General features: G+C 43.0%; 1 protein-coding gene across 3 annotated transcripts in view; it reads left to right on the top strand.

Annotated features, from left to right (window-relative positions):
• Nucleotides 1–27,128, top strand: part of STX8 (syntaxin 8) — a 309,930-nt gene that overhangs the window by 64,433 nt on the left and 218,369 nt on the right. For all 3 annotated transcript variants that reach the window (XM_074388170.1, XM_010339853.3, XM_010339852.2), the window contains exon 7: nucleotides 3,598–3,690. In XM_074388170.1, coding sequence (XP_074244271.1) covers nucleotides 3,598–3,690 — 93 coding nt within the window. The remainder of the gene's footprint in view (nucleotides 1–3,597; nucleotides 3,691–27,128) is intronic.

Genomic DNA, 27,128 nt, shown 5'->3' with positions numbered 1-27,128 from the left:
ATCAGATAATGAGTCAAGTTTGGGAATAAAGAGTGTAATTAGTGTGTTTTTCATTCATAATCTCTGTCTCTATTAGATAAAGTAATTTTAAGAGTTTACTGACTCTTTTCCTAATGGAAACTGTGGAGGAATCTCCTTTCCTCTTTTTAAATGGTTTTATCTTTTAATCCACATTGACACTTGACCCTCAGACCTATATGTATAGATTATTCATCAGATGCATTTAGAATTTTACTATAACATCAGTCATCCTATAGGAGTACTTGGTTGAGTATGAATTTATCTTGGAGGCCATCCAAGAGGTTGTTATTGAAGACCAAGAGGACCTCATTATAAAGTGATTTTACTATAAAATGGTCCTTTCGAATGATCCCTAAAGACTACAGGTCATTTTTATAGTTTAAAAAAAGTACAGAGTGTCAAACAATGTCACAAAGGGGTTCTTACTTCAGACTATTAGTTTAAATAAATTCCAGATGAATTAAAGAGCTAAGTTTAATGGTTTAATTCCATTAAAAGACTTGGAAAAAATATAAGTAAATGTTAATGCGACCTCAAGTAAGACCTTTGTGATCTCTGCTTTTGTAGATATGCCTTTATGTGAAACAGTCATTTCAAAAACCCTGTAGGCAAATGAAGCTGCTTGGGGTATAACGTTACCTTCGTGTGGTATGTCGTGTGGTGAACAAGAGTCATTTCACTCAACTTCACAGTGTTCTCAAAGCACCAAAAGTAGAGGAAGAAGTTTTTACAGATGACTGAGACAGTCTCGTTTAAAAAAATACATATTGAATTTTAAAGAAAGGATCTTGAGTAACTTGAGTTTAACTTACGTTTTTCTTTAAATTTTCAAAAACTCACTTTGCTCTTGAAATTTGCAAAAAGTTTCAAAGTAATACATTTTCATTTTTAAACCAAAAACTGTTTTACTATACTTTGTTTTGTATCCTGCCTTTTTTTTTTTTTTGAGACAGGATCTCACTCTGTGCTGTTAACCGGGATGGAGTGCAGTGGCGCCATCTTGGCTCACCGTAACCTCTGCCTTCCAGGCTCAAGTGATCCATCCACCTCTGAGTAGCTGGGACTACAGGCGTGCACAACCACACCCAGATAATTTTTGTTTTTTTAGTAGAGACAGGGTTTCGCCATGTTGCCCAGTCTGGTCTCGAACTCCTGGGCTCAAGTGATCTGCCCGCTTCATCGTCCCAAAGTGCAGGGATTACAGGCGTGAGCCACTGCACCCAGCCTCTGGCTTTTTAACTTAAGAACATATCGTGAACTTCTTTCAACATTAAACATACACAAACAATATGATTGTCAGTGGCTATATAGTGTTTTACTGTATGGATATACTATAAATTTTTAAACAAATCTCTGTATTTGGGCATTTAGGTACTTTCTAATTTTTCACTATTACAAATATATCACTCTGGGTCCCATCAGGAGACAGAAATTTGACAGGGAAAGTTGAATATAAATTATTAACTATAACAGGGATTAGATTAACGAGGGATTAGCTGACAAGATGTAAAAAGAAATAAGGCTGGGTGCAGTGGCTCATACCTGTAATCCCAGCACTTTGGGAGGCTAAGGTGGGCAGATCACAAGGTCAGGAGATTGAGATCATCCTTGCTGACTTGGTGAAACCCTGTCTCTACTAAAATACAAAAAATTTGCCAGGCGTGGTGGTGCATTACCTGTAGTCCCAGGTACTCGAGAGGCTGAGGCAGGGGAAGCACTTGAACTCGGGAGGCAGAGGTTGCAGTGAGCCAAGATCATGCCACTAAGGTGCAATCTCTTAAGTCTCAGGCTGAGAGAGAATGTCTAGGGAGGAGTCCCCTGTCTCCAGGGCTGAGAGAGGGCTCAGCTGAGATTCCCTGAATTTCCGAGAAGCCCCTGTGGTCAAAACCTCCTGGAGATCTGCCCTCTGGAATGCTGGGGGAAACTGTTCATGGGGAAAAACCTCCCGGGCAGCACTCTTGTTCTAAACCTGCCCAAGGAGCGGGTGTGTTGGGAGAAGCTGCTGGTCACTGTGCCCTGAAGGGCCAGGCGCTGAAGGAACTGCATGTGCTAAAGGATCCTGCCAAGAGAGCAGGCTGGAGCCAGTAAGCAAAAACCCTGGCAAAGGAAAAAATATTCAAGGGGCCTTGGTTCATTTTCTTTCTTTCTTTTCTTTTTCTTTCTTTTCTTTTTTTTTTTTTTTTTTTTTGAGATGGAGTCTCGCTCTCTCGCCCAGGCTGGAGTGCAGTGGCGCGATCTCGGCTCACTGCAACCTCCACCTTCTGGGTTAATGCGATTCTTCTGCCTCAGCCTCCTGAGTAGCTGAGAATACAGGTATGTGCTGCCATGCTTGGCTAATTTTTTGTATTTTTAGTAAAGATGGGGTTTCACCGTGTTAGCCAGGCTGGTCTTAATCTCTTGACCTCGTGATCTACCCGCCTCAGCTTCCCAAAGTGCTGAGATTATAGGCATGAACCATTGTACCTAGCTGTTTTATTTATTTTTTTTAACAATTTTTTAAAAAATGATTTTAATTTTTTATTTAGAGACAGTCTCTCTATATTACCCAGGCTGGGGTGCAGTGGCGTGATCATGGCTCACTGCAGCCTCGACCTCCTGGATGATCAACTGATCCTCTCACTTCAGCCTCCCAAGTAGCTGGCACTACAGGTGCATGCCATCGTGCCTGGCTAATTTTTTAAGAAAATTTTCTAGAGGTGAGGTCTTGCTTTTTTACCCAGGATGGTTTTGAACACCTGGCTTCAAGTGAACCTCCACCTTGCTTTCCCAAGTGGCTGGGATTACAGGCATGAGCCACTGTGCCCAGCTGGTTCATTTTCATAGAGCAGCCAAAAAGAGTGAATTTAGAGCTGAGAGGCACTAAATTGATACCTGGCACACACACAAAAAAATGTTTCAGGGAATATCCTTATACATCCATCATTGCATGCATTCTGAGTGTTTTCTTACATACATTCCTAGACTTAGGATTGGCAGGTAGGAAGTTGGGCACAGTCTGCACTTGAGAAATATCGCCATCAGTAAAACTTATTCTTCTATTGCATAGTACGTGGGAGCTTCTAGATCTTCACAATTTAACTAACCTTAGATATTGTCATTCTTTTTAATCCTTATAAATCTGATAAGCCAAAAAAAGTAGTTTTTTACTTGTATTTTTAAAAAATTAGTAGCAATGTCAAAACTTTATTAATTTATTTTTTATTGTGAAGTTCTTTCCTGTATCCTTTGCAGATTTTAAAAAATGGGATATTCAGCCTTTTTCATATTGATTTGTACATGCTGTTTATATATTAAGTATCAGAAAGTTTAAATGTTTTTGTTTCCAAATCTTATTTTGTTTTTCATATTTAAAAATCTTAATTCTTTTGGAAATCATTTTAGTTTAAGGTGTGAGGTAGGTGTTTAATTTTTAAATTTTGTTCCAATAATGTTAACTATTTTATCTCTTTTTTCCTGACTGATTTAAAATGTTGCTTTTGTCTTTTATTAAGTTCTGTTACATGCCTGGGGTATGCTTGTGGACTTCAAGTTGTTTTCTTCTGGTTTCTAGTTAATTGTTTTTCTTTTTTCTTTCAGAACAGGATGCAGGCCTTGATGCCCTTTCCTCTATCATAAGTCGCCAAAAGCAAATGGGGCAGGAAATTGGGAATGAATTAGATGAACAAAATGGTAAGAATAACTCTGGTATTGACTAGATTTGCCATCGTCATAAATACTAAAGGCTTGAGCATTTGTCGAATGATTCAATGTTATACAACACATAAAGTAGTTTAATGTCAATGATTGTTACAGTTTAACTCATTGGAAGGGGGTTGTGGCAGATTTCGATTGTAGTTATTAAATACTATGCAAAGAAATTTCGTTAAAGAATTTTCAGTTCTCAGTAGCTACTTTGAACAATACTGTGTTGTATGATCCATTAATCCCAAGAGCTCTTCTTCTCTGTGGCAGTGATATGAAATTGCTCAGCACTTTCTACACTGAGGCTGTGTAAGTCTTGTGTCATCTCCACACCCGGTGGAGTTTGCTGTTCCTCGATCCTTATGTACCAGGCTTCAGGGCAAAAAAGTGTTTGAAGATCTTTGTTCAGAGTTTAACGTGACAAGTCTACTTGGAAAAAGAATTTGCCAACTACAAGCAGGATGGATGGGAGAGAGTTTAAGATGTGGAGGCATCTGCAAGGTTTTTGTGCTTGAGGAGGGCCTGGATGGGTTATAGGAGAGGGATTGGGGCAGAAATTTGGGAGCACAGGATTGCCAGTGATTTTACTGCTAAGGGCAAAGTAAGGGAAATGGAGCGGAGGCACTGGTTTGGGAGTGAGATGGTAAGTTCAGTTTGCACGTGTCTAGTTAGAGACGTCACTGAGAGATCTGAGTGGAATTGTCCAGTTGACAGTAGGAGACATGGTACCAGAGCTCGGGGAGAGGGCAGAGCTGAAGAGAAGAGATGGGAGCAGCTGCAGAGTAGAGGTGATGCCTGACAGGGTGGAGTCATTCAGTGGCAGTGAAGCTGGCATTTATGGAAAGCCCCCTCTATGTCCTAAGCCCTGTCATCTATGTCATTTCATTTAATCTCCTCACAGCGTCACTAAGGTGGCTCCCTCCTTGTGTGCAAGAGGCAAAACTCAGAGTAGTGGCTGCAGGACCCCCTGAGGCCACATCATTTATGAGTGACAGAGCTAAATTCCAGTTCAGGTCTTCTGATTCTAATGTGACTCTTTGTGCTGCTAAAGAAGCTTCCTTTCTAAAGAAGACAAAGTAGAAAGATAAAAAGAAAATGTAAAAGATTCTAAGGTCTTAGCTTTTAGTAACAGTACCATGATGGAATGGCTTTCAAGAAAAGTTATTGGCCGAGCGTGGTGACTCGTGCCAGCCTTTTAGGAGGCTGAGGCGGGCAGATCACAAGGTCAGGAGTTTGAGACCAGGCTGGTCAACGTGACGAAACTCCACCTCTACTAAAAATACAAAAAATTAGCTGGGTGTGGTGGCACGTGCCTGTAGTCCCAGTTACTAGGGAGGCTGAAGCAGGAGAATCATTTGAACCCAGGAGGCGGAGGTTGCAGTGAGCCAAGATTGCACCACTGCATTCCAGCCTGGGCAACAGATTGAGACTCCATTGCAAAAATAAAAAATAAATAAATAAAAGAACAAGTGATGGTGCATAATTTGGTTGGATGACTTACTAACTTCCCAGATGAAACCACCATTTCTGAAATCACCGTTTCTTTGTTCAGCATAAGGCAATTGCACCTACATGTCTTTATCTTGTCTTCCCTCTGCTTTAGTGGTTATCATACTTTGCTATATATTAGAATCACATGGTGCTTTTGAAACTCTCAGAGCCCATGCCATATCCGCGTTAGTTTTCTTTTTTGTTATTTTCATTTTTTTTTAAATTTGATTTTTAAAATTAGCTTCCTCAGGTTGAAATCAAGTGTTTGTTTTCTATTGCTGTTGTAACAAATTGCCACCAACTTAGTGGCTTAAAACAACACAAGGCTGGGTGCAGTGGCTCACACCTGTAATTCTAGCACTTTGGGAGGCCGAGGTGGGTGGATCATTTCAGGTCAGGGGTTCAAGACCAGCCTGGCCAATATGGTGAAACCCCACCTCTAGCTGGGCATGGTGGCAGGTGCCTGTAGTTCCAACTACTCGGGAGGCTGAGGCAGCAGAATCACTTGAACCTGGGAGGTGGACATTGCAGTGAGCTAAGATTGGGCCTGAGCGACAGAGCTAGACTCTTGTCTCAGAACACACACACACACACACACACACACACTCTCTCTCTCTCTCTCTCTCTCTCTCTCTCTCTCTCTCTCAATGTCTTACAGTTCTGTGGGCCAGAAGTTTGACGTGAGTCACACTGGGTTAAGACTAAGGCATGGGCAGGGTGAGAGGGTGGGTGTTCCTTCTGGAAACTCTAGAGAAGAATTCATATCTTTGGTATTCCTGCTTTGAGAGGCCTAGCCACATTCCTTGGCCCATGACCCCTTCCTCCGTCTTCAAAGACAGCAGCAGTAGGTTGAGTCCTCATATGGCATCACCTCTATCTCTTGTGGCTCCTCCCTCTTCTACTTTGAGGGACCCTTGTGATGTCATTGGGTCCACCCAGATAATCCAGAATCACCTCCCCATTTTAAGGTCAGCTGATAAGCAACCTGAATTCCACCTACAAGCTTAATGGCTCCTTTGCCATTTAACCTAGCATATTCACAGACTCCCAGGGACTGTGATCTGGTCATTGTTCTGTCTACCACGGCAATTTTTTTTTCGGAGTTTTGCTCTTATTGTCCAGGCTGGAGTGCAGTGGCGCCGTCTTGGCTCACCACAACCTCCACCTCCTGAGTTGAAGCAGTTCTGCCTCAGCCTCCCGAGTAGCTGGGGTTACAGGTATGCGCCACCATGCCTGGCTAATTTTGTATTTTTAGTAGAGATGAGGTTTCACCCTGTTGGCCAGGCTGGTTTCAAACTCCTGACCTCAGGTGATCCACCTGCCTCTGCATCTCAAAGTGCTGGGATTACAGGCGTGAGCCACCGCACCGGCCTACTGCAGTAATTTATACCAAGTAAATCACAACCTCCAGGGGTGGGGTCCAAGCATCAGTAGTGTTTGAAGCTCCCCAGATGATTTCAGGGTACTGCCAAATTTGAGAAGCAGTGCCCTTGTTGACTATACAGAGAACATATTTAGTGTTGTACTTAGTACTATGTATTGATTCTCCTATACTCTCATTACAGATCTAAACCCCCCACGTGCACAGAGGCACCTCCACATGGTGGCATGTATATACACAGAGCATCACAGTCACAGACAGAGGTCCTTCTTCTCACACGTTTTGCCCCCACCCTTTTGCTGCTTCCTCCACGCCTCCCCTGTTTTCATCTCCATTTCATACCCGGATGGCTACATGTGTACATCCAAAATAGGAGGTATTTTTCCATTTGTTGCCAATCCAAACTTGGTTTTCTCTGTGGTGGCCTCCCAGAGAGAAGGCAGCTATGCTGGTGGTTTTCTAATGTGCACATTTGCTCCTCGGAGATAGGGCAGAGTCAGCCATTTTCTATCACAGGAACAGAGACTCTCGGAGGATAAAAAATTATATCCCTGCCAGGACCATGATCAGCTTTTATTCCTTTTGTTAAAGTGAAATAAGGCCGTTATGGCTGTAGATATTGAGGACGGAGTTGCAGCCCCATCTGGATTTTTACTGTGGTCTGAGTGATAGGGAGTCAGGGGCGCTGGAAAAGGGTAGCACTTTCGCTGCAAATGCCTGCTGAACTATTCTTTTGGTTTTCATTAAATGAGGAAAACAATAGGCTAGGTTGTTTTGGAATCAAGTATCAAAATCTTACTAACAAAATATATTGTACTTAGAACATAACCACAAAGCTGAAAGGTTGAATTATCTTCAGTTTTGGAATTCAGTTTCTAATCTTCTGGTAGATAATTAAAAAGGGCCTGACCCACCCCAGTAATTACTCTGTTTCTATGCCAGTGACCAAGCCAGGCAAGGAAAGGGATCAGCAGTTAAGTGAATATCCCAGTGATGACAGACCTAAATGTCCACTGACTGGAGGGCGTAGTGAGTGGAGCACTGAGTGGGTGATGTCCCCTCATGCAGCCACAAATGTTAGTGCCCTTCAGTTCCAGGTGGCCTCTGTGGGTGGGTGGGCATAAAGGGCTCATGACAGACCACCCAGCACTGCTCGAGAACCCAGAGTTGTGGTTCTGATCTTGCTCTGTTGCCCAGGCTGGAGTGCAGTGGCACAGTCACAGCTCACTGCATCCTTCATCTCCCAGGCTCAAGTTATCCTCACCCCTCAGCTTCCTGAGTATCTAGGACAGGCGTCCCCAAACTATGGCCCGTGGGCCGCATGCGGCCCCCTGAGGCCATTTATCCGGCCCCCCCGCCGCACTTCAGGAAGGGGCACCTCTTTCATTGGTGGTCAGTGAGAGGAGCACGGTATGTGGCGGCCCTCCAACAGTCTGAGGGACAGTGAACTGGCCCCCTGTGTAAAAAGTTTGGGGACGCCTGATCTAGGATGACAGGCCTGCACCACAGTACCTGGCTAATTTTAATTTATTTTTTTGTAGAGATGGGGGTCCCCGTGTGTTGCCCAGGGTGCTCTTCAACTCCTGAGTTCAAACAATCCTCCCACCTCAGCCTCCCACATTCTGCCTCAAAAAAAAAAAAAAAAAAAAAGAAATCTCTTCAAGAGTTCAGAGCAGGTGTAGACATACGAATGACTTATAAACATTTCTTAGCAACAGGATGGTTAACCTGACTTCAATAACAGTTCACAAAAAGACACAGTGATTACTTCTATTAGCTTCCTGTTACTACTCTAACAAGTTATCACACACTGAGTAGATCGGAAAAATAGGCATTTACGCCCTTCAGTTCTAGGAATCAGAAGTCTGAAATCAGTTTCACTGGAATGAAATTGAGGTGGCCCCCCAGAAGCTCTCAGGAATAACCCATTTCCTGGCTTTTTCCAGCTTCTAGAGCTTCATTCCTTGTACCGTTGGCTCGTGGCTTTGCCCTCCATGTTCAGTCAGCAGTGCGGCATCTGGCTTCAGTCACTGCACTGCCTGATTCTTCCGTGTCAAATATCCCCCAGCCTCCTCTTTATAAGGACACTTGGGATTGCACTTATGGTTCACTAGGATACTCCGGGATAATCTACCCATTGTGGCAACCTGAACTTTGCACATCTGCAGAGTCCCTTTTGCCATATTAAGGTAACAATCACAGATTCCAGGGATCAGGACTAGAATATCTTTAGGGGTCATTATTCAGCCTACCACACTGTTTTTCTAAACTTTTAACAGGAAAATTCATCTGAGCATTTCTAACGGCCCCTTACTATGGTAGTTCACTGATGCGTATGTGAAATCTTGATCTGATTCTTTTTTGGAGGAGCACATATTTTCTAGCACGTTCAAAGGACACTATGGTCTCCTCAATTCCAGGACTGATGCTGTCGAGACAGGTGGTTTTCCTGTCACTCTGGTTCCCAGTGTGGCGCACGAAGCAGAGAGGAAATGCCCGTCTGGCCTGTTGTGCCCATACTGTAAGATTTCACTAATTCAGCATCTTAGGCACAAGCAGAGTGGGAATGGCAAGTACTTTTAGGCAAAAGAGACTGGCCCCCTTCAGTGAGATGTCTCCATGTATCTGCCAGCTTTTACAGTGGGGCTGAATTGCTGTTTCATGAACAATAGTCTTATCTTCGTAAATGCCAAACAAACAAAATGTTATTCAATTTAGCAACCACGTAGTAAACACTTTCTATGTGTTCACTTCAGGTAGCTATAGTGATCCTGATTTCTGGAAAAAACATGTAAATAAAACAACAGTTTCTGAAGCCTTATTCATATTCATGGATATAACAAATATCATCAATCACTCTTTGCCATGTGAGTTAGCTTTAGTGATACAAGGAATAGAATAGAGTACTTCCCTTCAAGGGGCTTCCAGCACAGTGGAGAATACAGACAATAAGTGTTAATCTGTCAGCGAGGAATGCTATGCCTGGGAAAATACAGGGTTCTAAGGGAACAGGTAATAGGGGAAGACTTTTTTTTTTTTTTTTTTTTTTCCCCAAACAAAGTCTTACACTGTCGTCCAGGCTGGAGTGCAATGGCGCAATCTCGGCTCATTGCAACCTCCACCTCCCGGGTTCAAGCAATTCTCCTGCCTCAGCCTCCCAAGTAGCTAGGATTACAGGTGCCTACCACCACACCCAGATAATTTTTTGTATTTTTAGTACAGACAGGATTTCACTATGTTGGCCAGGCTGGTCTCTCAAACTCCTGACCTTGTGATCCACCCTCCTCTGCCTTCCAAAGTGCTGGGATTACAGTGGTGTGAGCCACTGCATGCGGCCGAGAAGGGAAGACTTTTTAGAGAAAATGATACCCAACCTAAGCTAAAAAAAAGAAAAAGAAAATGAGTCAGCAGTGGCTAAAGCAAGATGTATGCTGGGGTCGGGGTTGAAGGAGGGGCAGAGAGGGAGGAATAGTAATTGGCAGAAGGGGGAAGGTGTTCCAGGCAATGGAAGAAGCTTAATCAAAGTATCAGAGGCCAGGCCCAGCATTCTGATGCAACTGATGAACTTGAAGGGGGTCAGTTTGGTCAGGGTGTATAATTCTAGTGACAGGGAATGCAATGACTACATCATTGAGAACCGGTTTGGACTTTATCAGGCACTGGGAGAGCCACTTCCCCAATAATGAATAATGTCGCCCGGTCGAAGAGATTTCTTTAAAGCAGACTTTATAGAAAGACGTTTTCGTTGCTGGTGCACAAGTCACTCTCTGGAGCCTCTCAAACTGTTTAGCTCTTTGGTAATGGAATTAATCATGTACTGGTGAAATGTCAGGAAAGTTTGGTGAAGGAATTTCTTCATGTATTATCTGATATCAGAATTTCCCAAAGTATGCTAGGCAAATTTATTTTAGGTAATATACAGAGAAACATCTTGTAATTTAATGGTTCTTTATTTCATTATGTGATGAAAATAAAAATGGCTAGCATCTGAAAACAGATTTCTCAGCAATATAAAATTTCTTTATTCATTTAACTTGTTTAAGCCAGAAAAATAATAGGTGAAATATGAACAAGGCAAAAAAATTCTGAAGGTGGTATTTGAAATGCTGAAGTTTGAGAAACATTGCTCTAAGAAGATTAAAAAAAAAAAAGGAGGCCAGACACAGTCACTCACGCCTGTAATCCCAGCACTTCAGGAGGCTGAGGCGGGCAGATCACCTGAGGTCGGGAGTTTGAGACCAGCCTGACCAACATGGAGAAACCCCGTCTCTACTAAAAATACAAAATTAGCCAGGTGTGGTGGCGCATACCTGTAATCCCAGCTACTGGTGAGGCTGAGACAGAAGAATCGCCTGAACTCAGGAGGCAGAGGTTGTGGTGAGCCAAGATCACACCATTGCACTCCAGCCTGGGCAACAAAAGTGAAACGCTGTCTCAAAAAAAAAAAAAAAAAAAAAATAGGGACAGGGACTTGCTATGTTGCCACGTCTATTCATAGGCACGATCGTGGTACACTGTGGCCTGGAGCTCCTGGGATGAAGCAATCCTCCTGCCTGAGCCTCCCAAGTAGCTGGGACTACAGACATGCACCACCATGCCTGGCTTAGAAAATTCTTTTTGTTAAAGTCTGGGTTGCTGTAGAGCAGTGGTCCACAACCTTTTTGGCACCAGAGAGCAGTTTCATGGAAGACAGGTTTTCCATGGACTAGGGTGGGGGTGGTTTCAGGATGAAATTGTCCTGCCTCAGATCACCAGGCATTAGATTGTCGTAAGGCGTATGCAGATCCCTCACATGCACAGTTCACGATAGGGTTCACGCTCCTATGAGATTCTAATGCTGCTGCTTATCAGACAGGAGGTGGAGCTCAGGTAATGCTCCGGTGCCTGCTGCTCACCTGCTGTGTGGCCCCATTCCTAACAGGTGGACTGGTACTGGTCTGTGGCTTGGGGTTGGGGACCCTTGCTCTAGCATACTTCATTTTTGGTTCCTTCCTACTGTGATGCCATGTGGTTTAATATGTGACCTATTCCCACTTGACCCTCCTGGTGGTGGTGAGAGCACATATTAGACCAGGAGAGGGGTTGGAAGATCTACTGAAACAATGCCTTCCAGCCCGTGAGCTCCTAACTGTGTAAGGTAGTGGCTGTGGCAGGAGTGATGTTGTCTAATGCTGCACCCCTGGAACTTAAGTGTGCTTGCCTTTTGAAGGAAGCAAGACAGAAACTGCTGTCCTTTAAAGGAAATGTGGAATGATTGAAAGTAGAGGGAGTTCCCGTTACTGCTTGGCAGGTGGAATGTGGGCAGGGAGACACCCTCGTCTACAGCCCAGAGCTGTGTCTCGGAAGAGCCATCCTGAGGATTTTGAGTGCATTTCGTGGTAGCATAAAGCACTTTATGGGTCAAGCAGGCTTTTAGAAATGGGCATAACCACCTAACACCTGCCCCTCCAAATGTGGATTATAGACAGACATCGATGTGAGGTGAGGAAATGGTTCTCTCTACGTGGCTGTGTTGGTCTGAATTCAGGTTTTCTTTCTTTTTTTTTTTTTTTTTTTTTTTCAAGACAGAGTCTTGCTCTGTCGCCAGGCTGGAAGTGCAGTGGCGTGACCTTGGCTCACTGCAACCTCTACCTCCTGGTTTCAAGCAATTGCCCTGCCTCAGCCTTCTGAGTCGGTGGGACTACAGGCTCAGGCCACCTGCTAATTTTTTTGTATTTTAGTAGAGATGGCGTTTCACTGTGTTCATCAGGATGGTCTCAAACTCCTGACCTCATGATCCATCTGCCTCGGCCTCCCAAAGTGCTGGGATTATAGGTGTGAGCCACTGCGCCTGGCCTGAATTCAGGTTTTCTTTATTGAGAGTTCATTCAGTGGGCTTTGGATGGCTACTAGGATTCACAGAGTGGCTTCTTAAATCTGCATTTTATTCATAAGTAAACTTGCAAGTTGCTTCATCTCAGATAATTTTGGACTGGAATGAGTTTATGAGGTCATCCTTCTCCCGTACTCCATGCTGTCTTTCCATGTTTTGGAAGAACTTCCGTTTAATAATCTTGGACCTGAAGTTACCTGCACTTTCTTCTTAGGTCTTCCCGGAAGTTGATGTGCAAAATGAGCAGCAGTAGCAGCAACTCCCCTTTCTCCTGACCACATTTATACACAAATGTTTGAACATTTTACTGAGGAGCTCCGTAACTATCCTTCATCTAGATTAAATAATCTTTTCTTTCCCTAATAAGAAAAAGCTTTACACAGCAAGGTATTTTTCCTAAATCTAAAATAATGTTTCCTTCCTCAGCACATTCTCCAAATTGTTTAGTCATTAAACAAATATTGAATGCCTACTGTGCACTAAGCACTGTGCCAGAATCCCTGTATACAGCCATGACAACAGATATGGCTACTTCCGCTCCTGGAGTTTTTTTGTTTGCTTGTTTGTTTTGTTTTGTTTTTTGAGACAGTCTTGCTCTGTCACCTAGCTTGGAGTATGGTGGTATGATCTCAGCTCACTGCAAACTCCGCCTCCCGGGTTCAAGCTATTCTCTTGCCTCAGCCTCCTCAGTAGCTGGGACTACAGATACCTGCCACCATGCCTGGCTAATTTTTGTATTTTTTTAGTGGAGATAGGGTTTCACCATATTGGCCAGGCTGGTCTTGAACTCCTGACCTTGTATTCCGTCCACCTCTGCCTCCCAAAATGCTGGAACTACAGGTGTGAGCCACTGGGCCCGGTACTCCTGGAATTTTCGTTCTCATCAGGGAGGCAGCTGCTAGACAGATATCACATAGATCCACAGAGATGGTGGTAACACAGGGGCCTATCTGAATGTGGAACAGGAGAACTGGCATGGTTTGAGGGTTAGGAAAGCCTTTCTTGAGAAAATGACATTTGAACAGATTGAAAAGGATAGACAGGAGTTACCTGTATGAAAAGCAGAGGGAAAATTGTCTTCCATGAAACTGGTCCCTGGTGCCAAAATTGGGGACCGCTATTCTACGGCCACCTAGACTTTAACAAAAAGAATCTTCTAAGCCAGGCCTGGTGGTGCATGCCTGTAGTCCCAGCTACTTGGGAGGCTCAGGCAGGAGGATCCCTTCTTCCCAGGCACTCCACGCCACAGTACACCATGATCATTCCTGAGAATAGACACTGCACTCCAACCTGGGCAACACAGCGAGACCCTGTCCCTATTTTTTGAAATTTTCTTATAGCAATGTTTCTCAAACTGCAGCATTTCAAACAGAGGGAGGGGCATATGCAAAGGCCCTTTATGCAGAGGAGCATAACATGGTTGAGAAACTTGAGAGAAGGCCAGTCAGTCAGTGTACGCAGAGTCCAGAGAGCGTGGGCAGGAGAGGGGCCAGGAGAGCTGGCAGGAAGCGGGGTTAGGGCTTGTGGTCTGTGTGACCCTCATCCTATGCTATAAAGTAGAGTCACTGGTTTCAACGTAAAATTACTTAATTTGCTACTTATGGATTCTGTAAGTTTGTCTATATAATTTACTTAAAATTAGGGAGACATAAAATTCACCCATGCATATAATTTATATATGTTATTATAATTTATAAAATATATCTATACATAAATTTAAAATATGACTATAAACTTAACATATATTTATATATATAAAATACATGTGTATTATATAGACTTTATCTATAACATATATTCCCAGGCTGAAGTGCAGTAGCGCAATCTTGGCTCACTGTAACTTCTGCCTCCTGGATTCAAGTGATTCTCCTGCCTCAGCCTCCCAAGTAGCCGGGATCACAGACGTGTACCATCACACCCAACTAATTTTTTTATTTTTGGTAGAGAAGAGGTTTCACCATGTTGGCCAGGCTGATGTCAAACTCCTGACCTCAGGTGATGCACCCACCTCGGTCTCCCAAAGGACTGGGATTACAGGTGTGAGCCACTGCGCCTGGCCTATATATAGTATATTATATATTAAGTACATATTTTTTTATTGTCCCACAGCAGTTAGCATATCTAAACTTGAGAGAGTTTAGCCACTTTTGGGGAGAAGAAATAGCCACATTGGCAAGGGGGCATTTATCCATTCAACAGGTGTTTACCAAGTACCAGCTGCATGTGTGGCTGGCCCTTTATACGGTGAAAAACAGCAATAACGGCTAAAAGTCCCTTCCTTTATTGTTCCTGCACTCCAGTGTGGGGAGAGAAACATTGAACACAGACATCTCAGAATAAGGCATTTGATCAGATTTTAATAAGAACCGTCAAGGAAAAGGACAGGAGGCCATGGAAGGGATGGTGAGGAGGAAACAGCTGGGGCTTCGGGAATGGGCCGAAGGGAGCTGACGAAGAGGGGGCCAGTGAAGTGTTGCAGGGAGCAAGGGATATCGTCAGTGAGATCTCAGGCAACAGAGAACTGTGCAAGCTGGAGAAATTAAAAGGCTTTATCTATCTATACATAGATTTGTAATGTGACTGGAAAACAGCAAGTGGTAAGGATCATGTACCCAGATGAAGCTGCAGATGGTCATGAGCCAGGGTGGAGGGCTTCACAGTGTGAAAACTTTACAGGCCCTGAAAACTATCAGGGATTTATATTTTCCTAAGAAGGACTCTGTGTTTTTAGTCACAATCAATAGCCTCAGTCAGGAAACATTTATGCCAATAGTAATTTAGCACAGCACTAGGGCTCCATGCTAATTTATATGGTTTCTCCTTTGAATGTATACAAAAGACTGTAAGTCAGCCTTCAGTTAGCACATCTGGGCCAGGCACAGTGGCCCGAGCCTGCAATCCCAGGGCTTTGGGAGGCCAAAGAAGGCAGATCACCTGAGGTCAGGAGTTGGAGATCAGCCTGGCCAGCATGGCGAAACGTTGTCCCTACTAAAAATACAAAAATTATCTGGGTATGATGGTGTGCACCTGTAATCCCAGCTACTCTATAGGCTGAGGTAGGAGAATTGCTTGAACCTGGGAGTCCGAGGTTGCAGTGAGCTGAGATCATGCCACTGCACTCCAGCCTGGGAGTCAGAGTGAGACTCCATCTCAAAAAAAAAGAAAGAAAACCACTTCTACATTCCACAAATACCGATATTTGGTGCTTTTATTATCATTAACTTCCTTGTATTTTATAATTGCATTGATTTTTCTTTTTAATTCATTCTAAATTTCCACATATATGCATTTTAAACCATCTTCTCGTGGATTTTTCTCATTCAATTGTATGGGGATGGGAGAATTATGTTCTGCATGATAACCAGTTCTTTTGAACTTGTTGAAGTCTTCTCTGAGCCTGAGAAACAGCTCCAAGTTTGTAGCTACTCACTGTAGGCTGAAGAGAATGTGTGTCTCTAGTCTGGAGGAGACAGGGTTTTATATACATTTATTAGATCAGGCTTGTTATGTTCTTTACCTCTTGCATATCTTTTTTTTGTTTTGAGATGGAGTCTCACTCTGTTGCCCAGGCTGGAGTGCAGTGGTGTGATCTCGGCTCACTGCAACGTCCGCCTCCTGGGTTCAAGTGATTCTCCTGCCTCAGCCTCCTGAGAAGCTGGGATTACGGGTGTGTGCTACCACACCTGCCTAATTTTTGTATTTTTAGTAGAGACGGGGTTTCACCAGGTTAGTCAGGCTCGTCTCAAACTCCTGACCTTGTCATCCACCTGCCTTGGCCTCCCAAAGGGCTGGGATTACACGTGTGAGCCATTGTACCCAGCCCTTACATCTTGCATATCTTTACTACCTCTGTGCTTTCTCTATCAGTTTCTGAAAGAGATATGATAAAAGCTCCTGCAAAGTTTGTAAATTTAGCAGTTTTATCATGTAATTGGGTCAATTTATTTTTTATAACATACAAGGAAAAGTTATTAGGTACATGTATGTCCACAATTATTTTATTTTTGGTGGTTATATGTATTTTTAACATCCTGGAAATATCTATCTCTGATGCATCTCACCTTTAGGCCTATTGATCTGATATTAATTTTACAACATAAGCTTTCATTTGGTTATTCTTTTTTTTTTGAGATGGAGTCTTGCCCTATCACCCAGGCTGGAGTGCAGTGGTGCAATGGTGTGATCTCGGCTCACTGCAACCTCCGCCTCCTGGGTTCAAGCGATTTTCCTGCCTCAGCCTTCTGAGTAGCTAGAATTACAGGGGCATGCCACCACGCCTGGCTAATTTTTTGTATCTTTAGTAGATAGAGATGGGGTTTTACCATGTTAGCCAGGCTGGTCTCAAACTCCCAACCTCGTGATCCATCCACCTTGGCCTCCCAAACTGCTGGGATTACAGGTGTGAGCCACCACACCCAGCCTCATTTGGTTACTCTTTACCTAACAATCCTCAAACTTTGTGGTCTAGGCCCTTTATATTCTTTTTTTTCTTTTTAATTTTGAGATAGAGTCTCACTCTGTCACCCAAGCTGGAGTGCAGTGGCATGATCTCAGCTCATTGCAACCTCCACCTCCTGGGTTCAAGCAATTCTCATGCTTCGGTCTCCCAAGTAGCTAGTATTACAGTTGTGCACCTCCATGTCTGGCTAATTTTTGTATTTTTAGTGGAGATGGGGTTTGGCTATGTTGGCCGGGCTGGTCTTGAACTTCTGGCCTCAAGTGGTCTGCCCACCTTGGCTTCCCAAAGTGCTGGGATTATAAGCATGAGCCACTGTGCCTGGCAGGCCCTTTATATTCTTAAAAATTGTTGAATTCCTAAGAGCTTTTGTTTATGTGGGTTATATCTATTGATATAATGGCACTAGAAATTAAAAGAGACATTCAAAAGTATTTACTGTCAAATAGCAGTAAATAATCCATTACCATGTTAACTTAATTTTTATGAAAAATAGCAATATTTTCCAAAATAAAAAAATCAGAAGAGTCATATCACATTATATTTTTACAAACATCTTTAATGTCTGGTGTTTTGAAATAACTAGATTCTCGTATCTGCTTCTGTATTCTGTCTGTTACAATATTGTTTTGGTTGATGTATAAGAAATACATATTACACACAAATGTAGTTGAAAATAGCAGGAGTATTTTAATAACCTTTCTGGATATTGTAGATACTCTTCTTTGATACTACACCAGAATTTGACAAGTAGTAATTCCTTAAAAGTTAGTCACAATGTGGAATCTGAAACCACACCAGTTCGTGTTTTGTGCTCTTCAATTACAGGCTATTGGTCTGTGTTGCACTTCAAATGAATCTTTTACCCATGTGTGATTTTGTAACATCATGCATTGATCATTTGGAAAATACTGGTTTACTGAGTTAAGCAGATCTTCCAAATGTCGACACATTTCATCAAATGCTAATAGAAAAAAATTACACTAATCTCATCAGGAAAGTCAGCATTAAAAAGCTTCAAGCTGTTGGTGGCGGATACAAGGTTCTCGTGATTCTAATTTCCACTTGAAAACTCAACTTTTATTAGCAGCAACCGACACTGTTGATTGTTTTCTTCAAAGGGACAGCCTGTCTTCATTCATTTACAAGAAAATGTCAGTCAAATATCTAAGCTTTTTAGCTTCCAATTTTATTACTCTTCTCTTCCATCTTTTTTGACTTTTACGTCTTTAAAACAAAACCCCTATGCCATCATTTTCAGGGACTTTTCGGGAAAGAACAGAGGCCAGTGAATGAGCGTATTCAGAGTTGGATCTTTAACCAGAAGTGCATTTTAAGTGTACTGTCAAAATCAATGTGTTCTTTTTCCATAATGCCCTTTTCTTGTCTTACGGATTCCATTCCTTTCTTGATCTTACTGAGAATTTTTAGCATTTAGAACTCTTTTTCTGATTGTGCTATTATTAGAAAAGTTATTTAAGATGGACTTTCCTTCATTGTTTTTGCTTGCGTCTCTCTTTCACGGTGATTATCATCTACTTGGTAATTTTTCCGTCTGTGAGCTATCTTTCTGTATTATTATAGGCATTTTATCTCCTGCATTATTTTCTGTAGAGGGTCCTACAGTGGATCCCGGATCACAGAATTATTCCTGTGGCACAGTTTTGTGGTTGCTACTGCTAGCATCTTATGGGGACCATTGGTTACAGAACAGTTTTAATATTAGTTTCTTGTCTTTGGTGAAAATTTGGTTCATTAGCTTCGGAGAGCACTGGCTATGACATCTGGTTTCCTCTGGATAGCACTACTGGTTTGGAAGTTATATATTCTGTTTTTCTTCTTTTAGTGAACTCTTCCCCCTGTTTCATTTAATAAAGTACTTGAAAGACTATATTCATCAGGATAAGTTAGGTTATTCTGTGGCAACAAATAGCCTGCAATTATAAATGGCTTAAAGCAACCAATATTAAAAAAAAAAATCTTTAAATATAGATCCATTGTGGTTTAATGGTGGCCATCATTACTTAAGATTCCTGGTGATAGAGCAGCCACTGTTTCAAACATTGCTGGCTACTATGCCAGAGAGTCAATGAATTCTGCGGGTCCTGTCCCTGAAATTAAATGCCCTGGCCCAGAAGTGACATGTTAATTTCACTCTCAACTCATTGACCGGAACTAATCATGTGCCTTCGTCCAACCACTAAGGGGTACAATCCTATCAATATGTTTGGTTGAGGGAGGAGGGGGACTGGAAATGTTGGTTGAATGGCACCAATGAACATCACAGTGATAGTATTTAGTAGTCAAGAGCCGGACCACCTCTGATACCTTCTAGCTGTGTGACCTTCAGCAGGTTACTTCATTTTTCTCTATCCTTTCTTCCCTCTAAGACAGGGATTCATAGTACAGATTGAGTATCCTAATCTGAAAATGTGAAATCCCAAATGCTCCCAAATCAGAAAACTTTTGAGCATTGATATAAGACACCAGAAGTGAAAAATGTCATGCATAAGTACTTAACACAGACTTTGTTTCGTTCATGCACAAAATTATTACAAATATTGTACCTTAAGCCTGGGTATATAAGGTATGTATGAAACATAAATAAATTTTGTGTTTAGACTTGAGTCCCATCCCCAAGATGGTTCATTATGTATAGCAAATGTTCCAAAATCCATGATCTCTCAAGCATTTCAGATAAGGGACACTCAACCTGTACCCATGTTGCAGTGTTATGAACATAGAAGAGATTAATATGTGTGAATCTCTTAGAACAGTGCCTCACACATTCTAAGCACGGTAAAGGTGTTTTTCATCATTAACTCTGTTCACAATAGAGACTTTTTGGTTAAAATGGTAGACTGAGCTGATGGATGAGCCTCCCCACTCCTTTTTCCCTTCCCATGGAAATGTTAGATAAAGCTTTTTAAAAAAGTGTTTTAAAATTCTTAGCTGAACTTGAAAGCAACAAAGCGGAGTTCTCTAGGTGCCAGAAATGAAGACACTTACCCACACTGGTGAGTGATTGCAGCCTCCTGGCCCTCAGGGATAACTGAACCCGGTATATAGCTCAGGGACCTGCATTTCCACACCCATGAGGAGATGGGAGTTGAGGTTATGAGGCCTCTGCATCTCAAGCAGCTGAACGTGGGCTTTCCAAATAAAGCCAGAAGCTGAGAAATGACAGCTTTATGGGAAAACTAGTTTCCCCCTTCCCCACCCAGGAATGGAAGACTCAGGCCACCCACCTTGGGCCACAGCCACCCCAACATATTTAACATGCATACCTAAGTTTACATTTTTCTAACAAAGTCTGAAGCAAATAAATATCTCTGAATAAATCAAATTTAGAATTCTTAAACTTCCCTTTCAACTCTTCATCTGCTGTTTTGTTTTCAACTGAAGCCGCTTTTTTTTCTGTAGTCAGTATTTTATTTGCATTTACCAATATGTTTTACTGACTTCTGTTGTAATTGCTGTATCCATGTTATTACTCGGTTCTTCCCATTGATTTTTAAAGTTTTGAGAATGATAGTTTTAAGCACCAACAAATTTGAACGTTCATGATTGTTTTTATTTTCATACAAATGTGTTTATAAGGTTGTAAATTTTTTAAACCTTTGAATGGTACTGGTTAGAACTTTTAAAAATGGTGAAGTTTTTTTTTTTTTTTCTCCTTTTGTTATTTGTGTTTTCTCTCTAGGTACCTTTTGGGTTGTTCATCTTAGGCTTTCTCTTTTCTGCTGCTATGGGTTGCATTGTATGTCACCCCCAAAATTCAAATGTTGAAGTCCTAACCCTCTACTACTTCAGAATGTGACTTTATTTAGAGATAAGGTTTTTAGAGATAATTAGGTTAAATTGGGGTCACTGTGGTTGGCCCTAATCCAGTATACCTGGTATCCTTTTAAGAAGAGGAACCCAACCAGTACGGTGGCTCACACTTGTAATCTCAGCACTTTGGGAGGCCGAGGCAGGCAGATCACCTGACCAACATGGAGAAACCCCACCTCTACTAAAAATATAAAATTAGCCAGGTGTGGTGGTGCATGCCTGTAATCCCAGCTACTTGGGAGGCTAAGGCAGGAGAATCGCTTGAACCTGGGAGGCGGAGGCTGCAGTGAGCCGAGATGGTGCCATTGCACTCCAGCCTGGGCAACAAGAGTGATGCTTCATCTAAAAAAAAAAAAAAAAAAAGAGGAACCTAAAGCCAGACATGGTGCCTTACACCTGTAATCCCAGCTCTTTGGGAGACTGAGGAAGGTGGATTCCTTAAGCCCAGGAATTTGAGACCAACCTGGAAAATATAGGGAGACCCGCATCTCTACAAGAAATTTAAAAAAAAAATTAGCTGGGTGTGATGGTGTGCACCTATAGTATCATATAGTATCAGCTACTCAGGAGGCTGAGATGGGAAGATAGTTTGAGCCCAGGAGGTCAATACTGCAGTGAACCGTAATTGGACCACTGCACTCCAGCCTGGGCAACAGAGTGAGATCCTGTCTCAAAAAAAAAAAAGAAAAAAAAGAGGTACATGGGACACATGTGAGGACATGGAGAAGACAAGCAAGGAAAGAGGCTTCAAAAGAAATGATGTCTGGCTGGGCACCGTGGCTCACACCCATAATCCCTTTGGGAGGCCAAGGCAGGTGGATCACCTGAGGTCAGGAGTTCAAGACCAGCCTGGCCAGCATGGCAAAACCCCATCTCTCCTAAAAAATACAAAAATTAGCCGGGCTTGGTGGCAGGTGCCTGTAATCCCAGCTGCTCGGGAGGCTAAGGCAGGAGAATCACTTGAACCTGGAAGGCAGAGGTTGCAGTGAGCCGAGATCAAGCCACTGCCCTCTAGCCTGGGTGACAGAGCGAGACTGTCTCAAAAAAAGAAAAGAAGAAATGACCTCTGCTGACCTCTATACCTTGGACTTCTAGCTTTGAGAATTGTGAAAGTTAATGTTTAAGCTCCTTATCTCTAGTACTTGGTTATGGCAGCCTTTACAAACTAACACACAGGCTATGGGCTTTTTCTCACATCTGCTAATTCTTCATTGATTCTTCATATTTGTATTTATGAATAAAGGACCATGTCGATTCTTATAGGTAGCTGTAATAGGCTTTCTTTGTATTTGGGCAGGTTTATTTACCCAAAAGGCTTCTTTCTTGAATGGAAAGACAGGCTATGCACTCTGTATAAATGGGCAAGGTATGCCAGTAGGCAGGTTTCTTTCTAGAATGTATGGTTAGGTCAAAGAGGGCACCAAGAAGATTCAGGACCATTTACTGTAACAAAACTAGTAAGCTAAGGAGAACTCCAACCTTGCAGTGACATCTTTTATATGTTTTATTTCTTTGTACCCCTGTTTCTATCCTAGAGGCTCTTCTTTGTCTCACTCTCTAGTTCAGATACCAACACCATGGGCACTCCCCAGGCAAACCTTCCTCTCCAGAGAAGGCTATTCTGGGGGCTCCAGCTGGGAGCAAGTTCCACAGACTGCAGTCTACACAGGGCAGGGCTGTGGGCAGACTGGCTCCGCTGTTCTGTAGACAACTCTCCGCTCAGATGCCCTGATTCCTGCCTTATAACCACTTCTTTGTAGGCCATTCTGTGGCTGCCAATAGCCATTGACTGTAAGCTTGGAGCTTCCCCAGGGTTCTGTCAAAAAGAAAGAGCTTCTTATCTGCAGCCTGCTGTATTTCCAGTTGTATTTCACCCATTCCCCACCCCCATTTTTGGTTTATTGGTCAATACAATCCCAACTCTTTTCTTTCAGAGTCTCCAAAATGACGTCTTCATTAATAATGCTTCTTCGTGTTTTCAATGCCACCATGGATTTATTCTTTCAAAAAGATCTTGACTGCCATTTCACTGTGCTCTTTGGAATGAAGGATGCAGCCATGTATGCTTTCTCTACTGTTTTGAGCTCAAAGTCTCTCTCTTTTGCGTTTTATTACCAGGTCACAGTATCTACAGAAATCATTTTGCTGAAACAGCTGGTGTCCTGGGGGGCTTCATTTTTTTTTTTTTTTTTTTTTTTTTTTGATACAAAGTCTTGCTCTGTCATCCAGGCTGGAGTGCAGTGGCGCGGTCTCAGCTCACTGCAACCTCCTCCTCCCAGGTTCAAGTAATTCTCCTGCCTTAGCTTCCTGAGTAGCTGGGATTACAGGCACATGCCACCACACCCAGCTAATTTTTGTACTTTTAGTAGAGATGAGGTTTCACCATGTTGGCAGGCTGGTCTCAAACTCCTGACCTCATGATCTGCCCACCTCAGCCTCCCCAAGTACAGGGATTATAGATGTGAGCCACTGCGCCCAGCCACAATTTTTTTTTATGGTCTATTAGAGTTGTTTTCTCGGGCTTCTGTGATTTGAGTGCTATCTCCACATTGTTATCTGATGTATTCACAGATGAATTTCTCTAGTGATAAGACAATATAATTAGAGATATAAAAGTTGATTATTTTTCATTCACTTATGGCATTAAATACTTGGGAGTATTTTTTGGGGACATTCATTATTCATCTGTAGGAAGGGGCTACATTATAGTAACAGGGGCTGGTGGGAGAGAGAGAAAGAGAGTGAGTGTGTTATTCCACCAATTGTTCAACATCAACTGGGTATCCAATAATTCAGTTCTGACATTACCCAGAGTCAGCATCAGACTCTACAAGTCTAGGGGCTTGATCCCACAAGACTATTCCAACTTCAGATACCAGCCATTAGTCCTGGATCTCCCCAGGCACTTTTGTCCATGAGGTTCCCATGACCCCCCCTCCCCCACCACCCCCTGCCCTTCAGGATTTGATAAGCTACTGAAATGACTCACAGAACTCAGGAAAGCACTATACTTACTAATATAGTTTTATTAAAAGGTTCCAACTTGGGGCCAGTCTACTGGAAAAGGCACAGTGTATAGGGAAGGTATAGAGGTTAGGGGTGGTAGTACACAGCTTCTGTGCCCTGTACCGCCCTCTCCTGTCCCAGCCCACTGATGTGTTCACCAACCGGGAAGCTCCCTGAACCTTATTCAAGGGTTTTTATGGAGATTCCTTTACTTAGCATGATTGATTAAATCATTGGCCACTTGACTGACCTCCATCTCTAGCCTCCCTCCCCTCCCTGGGGATTGGGAGTTGGCCTGAAAGTTCCAGCCCTCTAACCATTGGTATGGTTAGCCCTTTCTTTGAAATTGTCTGGAAGCCAATCATGAGCTATTATCTGATGTGTTCATAGATGAATTTCCGCAAAGAAATTAGCAGGAGTCCAAAAAGACTCATATGAATAACAAAAGACACTTCTATCACTCAGGAAATTCCAAAGGTTTTTGAAGCTGTGTGCCAAGAACCTGGGGTGAAGTCCAAACATATGTATACTTGGCCCTCTATATCTGTGGGTTCTACATCTATGTATTCAACCAACTGAGAATCAAAATTTTTTTTAAATGGATGGTTGCATCTGTACTGAACATGCACAGACTTTTTTCTTGTCACGATTCTCTAAACAATACAGCATAACATCTATTACATAGCATTTGCATTGTATTAAGGATTATAAGTACTCTAGAAATTATTTAAAGTTACACGGGAAGATGTGTGTAGGTTGTATGTAAATGCTACACCATTTTCTATATGGGACTTGAGCATCCATGGATTTTGTATATGCAAAGGGGTTAGTCCTAGAACCAATCCCCCAAGATACCAAGGGATGAATATATTTATATATATATATATATATATATATATATATATATATATATGTGTGTGTGTGTGTGTGTGTGTGTGTGTGTGTGTTTTGTTTTGTTTTTGTTTGTTTGTTTGTTTGAGATGGAATTTTGCTCTTGTGGCCCAGGCTGGAGTGCAATGGCGTGATCTCGGCTCACCGAAACCTCTACCTCCCAGGTTCAAGTGATTCTCCTGCCTCAGCCTTCCGAGTAGCTGGGATTACAGGCATGTGCTACCATGCCCAGCTAATTTTGTATTTTTAATAGAGACAGGGTTTCTGCATGTTGGTCAGGCTGGTCTCTAACTCCCGACTTCAGGTGATATGCCCACCTCAGCCTCCCAAAGTGCTGGGATTACAGGCATGAGCCACCACACCTGGCCAGATGAGTATATGTTTATTATATTACAGCAATGAAACCAGAGTCTGTGAATCTGCTAACTGTACAAAAAAGATCCTGAGACATGGCCGGGCGCCATGGCTCATGCCTGTAATTCCAGCACTTTGGGAGGCTGAGACGGGCAGATCACTGGAATTCAGGAGTTCAAGACCAGCCTGACCAACATGGTGAAACCCCATCACTACTAAAACAAAAAAACAAAAATTAGCCAGGCATGTTGGTGCGCACCTGTAATCTCAGCCACTTGGGAGGTTGAGGCAGGAGAAGCACTTGAACCTGGGAGGTGGAGGTTGCAGTGAGCTGAGATTGTACCACTGCACTCCAGCCTGGGCAACAAAAGTGAAACTCCATCTCAAAAAAAAAAAAAAAAAAAAAAAGATCCTGAGACACATGCATGGGGTTGGTCCTATGACTTTGCTGCTAGCTTTAGCTCTGATAATGAGCCAGGTTTGGCCAGCTTTGAGTCATAAGGACTTCTTTTGCCCCATCTGCCCTAGTTCCTCCTTGACTTTTTTCTCCTAGGCTCGTATGTTGATCTCGACCCTGGCCACATAGGCAGGCTGAGAAGCCATCTAACTAGAAAGGGACAAGGGTTTTCCAACGGAAAAGCTGTGCAAACACTTGTCAAGGAAAAGGCCATCACTCCTCAGGCCCTGGGACAGCTGGCCTGGGTGACTCACCAGTTTTCCTTTCCCCTGAACTTCATTCACTCCTGTTCCTATTTGACCTCCAAGAGGGAGGCTACCACAGGCCCGTCCAGCTGTAGCAGCTGAATTGGAGAAGGGACTTCAAAAAAGCAAGCCAAAAAGAGAGGCCAAAGAGAACCTCAAGGGAACAGCCAAAGTAATCACAGATGCAAAGGGCAGGTCACTCTGGAAGCTCTGGAAGCTCCACCTCCTGTCACTTTGGCCACAGTCATATGGTTTCTCCTCCTCAGTGCCTTTGCAGGTAGGGGGAACTTGGTCTCTCCTTGGAGGCTATTATGGGGGTCCCCAAGACAACCTCCAGGTTTAGTGATTTGCTAGGAGGACTCATAAGATTCAGCTTACACTCACCTACCCACTAAAATGTACTTATAAGCCCCAAGTCAATCCTAGCAGTACTCTCGCATTTATTCATGGACGTGGATAAAGTGGCAAAAGGTTTGACTCACCCCACAAGCACATTCGCAGCTGAGGTTGAACAAGGCGATGCTCTGCCTTTTGTTTCAGCCTCAGAGAGGGATGACCGGAGGATGGACCCTGGCTCTGGGGCCAGACAGACAGGCTTGAATCCCAGCTCCGGCTCTTCCTAGAGGGGCAGCCTCAGGCAAGTTACTAAACACTTCGGAACCTTGTTTTCTCTTTTGCAAAATAAGGAAAATCAAATCTACCAGGATGAGTTGTTTTTAGGATTTAATTTTACAATCTCTGTGGGTTACGTATAGATAGATGTACGTATTTCGCTCAGGAACGTCGGTTGAGTGTTTGCTAATCCAGTCTTCATGGTGACTTTCTGGAACATAACTACTGTGAATAGTGGGAATTGACTGTAGTTATCCTCATGATTATGATTTATCATAGCAAAAGGATACAAAGCAAAATCGGCAAAGGGAAAAGGCTCTTGGGTGAAGTCCTGGGGAAACCAGGTGCAAGCTTCCAAGCCTCCTCTCCCGGTGGAATCCCGCAGCATGCACAGAATTACCCCAATAATGAGTTGTGACCACATGTGTGACATATGACCAACCAGGAAGGCTTATTAGTGACTCAGCGCCCAGAGTTTATGACGGTTTTGGGTCTGTGGGGTCTTCTTCTTGAAGACCTTTAGCTGAGCATCGGCACCGTCTGTCTGGCACGTACCCAAATTCCAGACTCCCAGAAAGAAAGCAGGTATTCAGCATGAAACAAAGCATTGATACAGTGTAGGCACAGCTTGCCACTCCTATCAGTTAATAGTGGGACCCTCCCAAAATCCAAGCTCCTGGACGCCAGCTAGGGAAGGGCCAACCTTGGCAGTAGTGCCTTGTTAGGAAAAGCAGTTAGGGGCCAGGTACAGTGACTCACACCTATAATCCCAGCCCTCTGGGAGGCCAAGGTGGGCAGATTACAAGGTCTGCAGATCGAGACCATCC

Source organism: Saimiri boliviensis, chromosome 17, assembly GCF_048565385.1.
Source record: "Saimiri boliviensis isolate mSaiBol1 chromosome 17, mSaiBol1.pri, whole genome shotgun sequence".
In the NCBI taxonomy this organism is placed as follows: Eukaryota; Metazoa; Chordata; class Mammalia; order Primates; family Cebidae; genus Saimiri; species Saimiri boliviensis.
This window is presented reverse-complemented; position numbering and strand designations above follow the sequence as displayed.